The sequence below is a fragment of the Drosophila subpulchrella genome, chromosome 2L (genome assembly GCF_014743375.2).
Source record: "Drosophila subpulchrella strain 33 F10 #4 breed RU33 chromosome 2L, RU_Dsub_v1.1 Primary Assembly, whole genome shotgun sequence".
In the NCBI taxonomy this organism is placed as follows: domain Eukaryota; kingdom Metazoa; phylum Arthropoda; class Insecta; order Diptera; family Drosophilidae; genus Drosophila; species Drosophila subpulchrella.
Window position 1 is genome coordinate 9,499,286 of NC_050610.1, and position 3,053 is coordinate 9,502,338.

The 3,053-nt window shown below is 36.2% G+C and overlaps 1 protein-coding gene across 1 annotated transcript; it reads right to left on the reverse strand.

Annotated features, from left to right (window-relative positions):
• LOC119547324 (RNA polymerase-associated protein RTF1 homolog) lies at positions 1-2,154 on the reverse strand. Its single transcript, XM_037854125.1, has 3 exons — positions 2,063-2,154; positions 569-1,877; positions 1-232 (listed from the first exon to the last, which is right to left on the reverse strand). Exons 2-3 carry the CDS (start codon positions 1,872-1,874, stop codon positions 177-179), a joined length of 1,362 nt encoding a protein of 453 aa, XP_037710053.1. The 5' UTR covers positions 1,875-1,877; positions 2,063-2,154; the 3' UTR covers positions 1-176.
• Positions 2,155-3,053: the final 899 nt, after the last annotated feature.

The following is a 3,053-nucleotide window of genomic DNA, read 5'->3' on the forward strand; positions in this document are numbered from 1 at the left end:
TTTTATTTTCGGGATCTCCATTTATTTTATTTTGGGATTTGATAGGTGTCTTTGATAGGTGGGATCTAGTTGGGATATCCAGTTGTGTTAGCTTACTAGCATTAATTCCGAATATAAGTGTAATAATAAGTGTATTAAACTCGTATGTCCGACGTTCTCTCTAATAGCCTTTTGCATTACTCTTCCGTGGGCTCTTTGAACTTAACGCCTGGGAATAGTTGTTTTAAAGAAGCTGTGAAAAAATTATATTAGTTTCCTCATAAATAAAAAGATGAAACGCTATTGTCGAATGCCTTGACTATGATAAGAGGTGATAAATAATCGATGGTTAGATTGTATTTTACATTTTACATTATTAGGTGACTGGTAACTGACGGAAATAAAAAAAGTATTAATTTACTTTACTAATATTTGAAAACGTGAGCGACGCAAGAATATGTATGCTGTGTTTATAGTTTCAGAGATATCAGCAATCATAGAGACAGACAGACAGGTAAGTCTTATAGGGTCGGAAAGGGTGCCTTCCGTTACATAATTGCCCACGAACAAAATATATTTTTGTACTCACCTAATCCTTCTAAATCCAAACCTCGGTTACGGCGATAAGGTTTTTTTTTCTTCTCCTCGTCGCTCTCGTCCGTGGGAATTTCTTTGGACACTGCAAGGCTAGCTTCCTCCCAATCATCTTCATCAGTTTCCACTCGCCTGCGACTTTGCACGGAGCTCCTCTTATATTTTCGAGACACATACTTCTCCAGCTCGGGCTCATACGACTTGGGAACCCGATCCGCAAAGGTTCTCTTGCTACCCGATGGGCCAGGCAAATCGTGACGGTAAAGAGTGGGCACGTGGCTCACACGGGGTATACCCGGAATACGTTTTCGATTTTCGCGAGTATTCTCGTCCTGGGCTCTGGCCTGCTCCATCATCTCGATATGTTTATCCAATTCTGCAACCGTTTCCATATCATTCACATCCAGTGCTATTTCGCGTTTCGTAATGAAATGTACTTTCTTATGAGCGATTTTTTGGTTTTGACCAGATATCCCCTTGGCTTTTATCAGATTTTCAACATCAGATTCGGTGAAAGCATACTCAGAGGTTTTTTTCATTTCCACCTGCTTCTTGGCGATCTCGATAAGTGTTGGCAATATCAAACCATCGCGCCGATTCTTTTCGATCCACTTGTGAAACTCCTGTGGCGAAATTGGCTGATTGGAAACCACGTTCATTGTGGATGAATAACTTTCCGAGCCATGTTTCACGTTGAGAATTATTTTTGTCATCTTCATGTTAAATTTGTAAGGGTCTTTGGCCAGATAATGACCCACGATCTGAAAGACTTTACACTCCGAATTATGTTTAAGTCGCACATAGCAACCGATTATAGTCTTTATGAACATAGGCTTTTCCATATTATTTTCCAGGAAATCACGTGATAGGACTGCCCGATTTAGCTGCTCTCGGGTGATTATAGTAGACACCTCCTCACTGCTGGTCGACGACGAGTCGTCCGAGTAGACGCGGCCAGAAAAGCCCTTCTTGCCCTTCCGGTTTCCATAGGTCGGGGAATTCTCCTTGGTCACTTTGTCATTAAAAAGAGTTACTAATTGACCGAAGACACGCCCCTTTTGGCCACCAGACCACTGGTCATTCAAGTTCTGGCGCCTAGTGTGAGAGTTGTCCACATCTCTAGTGTTGGTCGACATCCTCCTTTTTATCTTTATACGGTGGACGGACTCGTCCGGGAGGTCCTCCCTCTGATATCGCCTATCGCTATGCTGCTCTTTCTCACGTCCTCTACCAGGCTGACGAAACTCCGACGGATTGCCGATGGTGATCCTTCGATTTCTGATCTTGTTGAAAGTCGCCATGATCTTTAATATGAATAAAAAAACAAATTAATAATAATAACACTTTGTAGCCGCTATGTTAACAAAATTCCAGTAAATTTTATATTTTTTTGAAATGAAAAAATTTTCATGAAATAATTTAGTAACTTTTTTTTTTATTGTATATTTTTTTGAAATCTTGAAAAATTTTGCTTAAATAATTTATTTACTGTTCAAGTGCTTTGCTTTTTAGATGTGCTTCGTAGCTCTGCTGGTTTGTGACTAAGAATTTGGTCGACCGGGCTCGGTAGGTCGATTTTTTTGACAATTACATTTATTCCACAGCACACTCTTTTAAGAAAAAAGTTGTGTGTGTAAGATACACAACAAAATGTTGGTAAAATAAACATAGAAAATTTGTAATATTCTATTTTAAAATATTTTCATAAATTTTTTTGTTTTATTTTTGGGTCATTGAATAGTAATTAGGGACTTAAGAGTATAAAACTTTTTAAGAAACTTTCATGTAAATATTTATTATTTTCTTGGAAAAATTCACAGTGACATAACAATTCAAATCGTATAACAACTATTTAATATTTTTTCATATGTTGGTTTGTTTTGGCTAATCAAATGGTAACACTACATTACAAATTCGTAACACAACTATTTCTAGTTTTCTTTTTTACTGGAATTAAAAAGGTTAGTGTGGCTGCCCCATAATCGTCGTGTGGGTCGTGTGTTCGAGTACTGCTTATTCAGTTTTGTTTTTTATTTATTTCAAATTTATTGATGTTCCTTAATTAAAATCGAGCTCCGATGATTATAGATCCGGTTCGATTCCCAGTGCAGGAAAGCAGAATTGTAAGTATGACTAATTGTGAAACGTCAGTGTCTATAAATAAACTCCACATAAATAAAAGAAAAAAATAATAAAAAATTAAAAAAAAAAAGTAAATATAAACAAACAACAATTTAAAATTTTTGGTTAAGGTACTAACTTTTTTTATCATTAACTATTTTTTATAGTTTGGGGCAGTTTCCACTATTAATGAGTTTTTTAACAATTTTTTTAATAATAAAAAAGATTGCAACATGGGCGTAGTCCACCCAGTGTATTTCCCTACCACCAACGATAGAATCGGTTCTGTTTTAAAAGAAATTAGATTTCGATTTTTTTTGTTAACTTAAAACTTTAAAAACAAATGTTAAATTAAAATC

Bases quoted from the DNA above. Each gene is read 5' to 3' on its own strand.
- LOC119547324 (XM_037854125.1), bottom strand. From the start codon at position 1,874: ATGGCGACTTTCAACAAGATCAGAAATCGAAGGATCACCATCGGCAAT. The intron at 233-568 runs GTGAGTACAAAA...ATTTTTTCACAG, and splicing joins TTTGGATTTAGAAGGATTAG to CTTCTTTAAAACAACTATTC.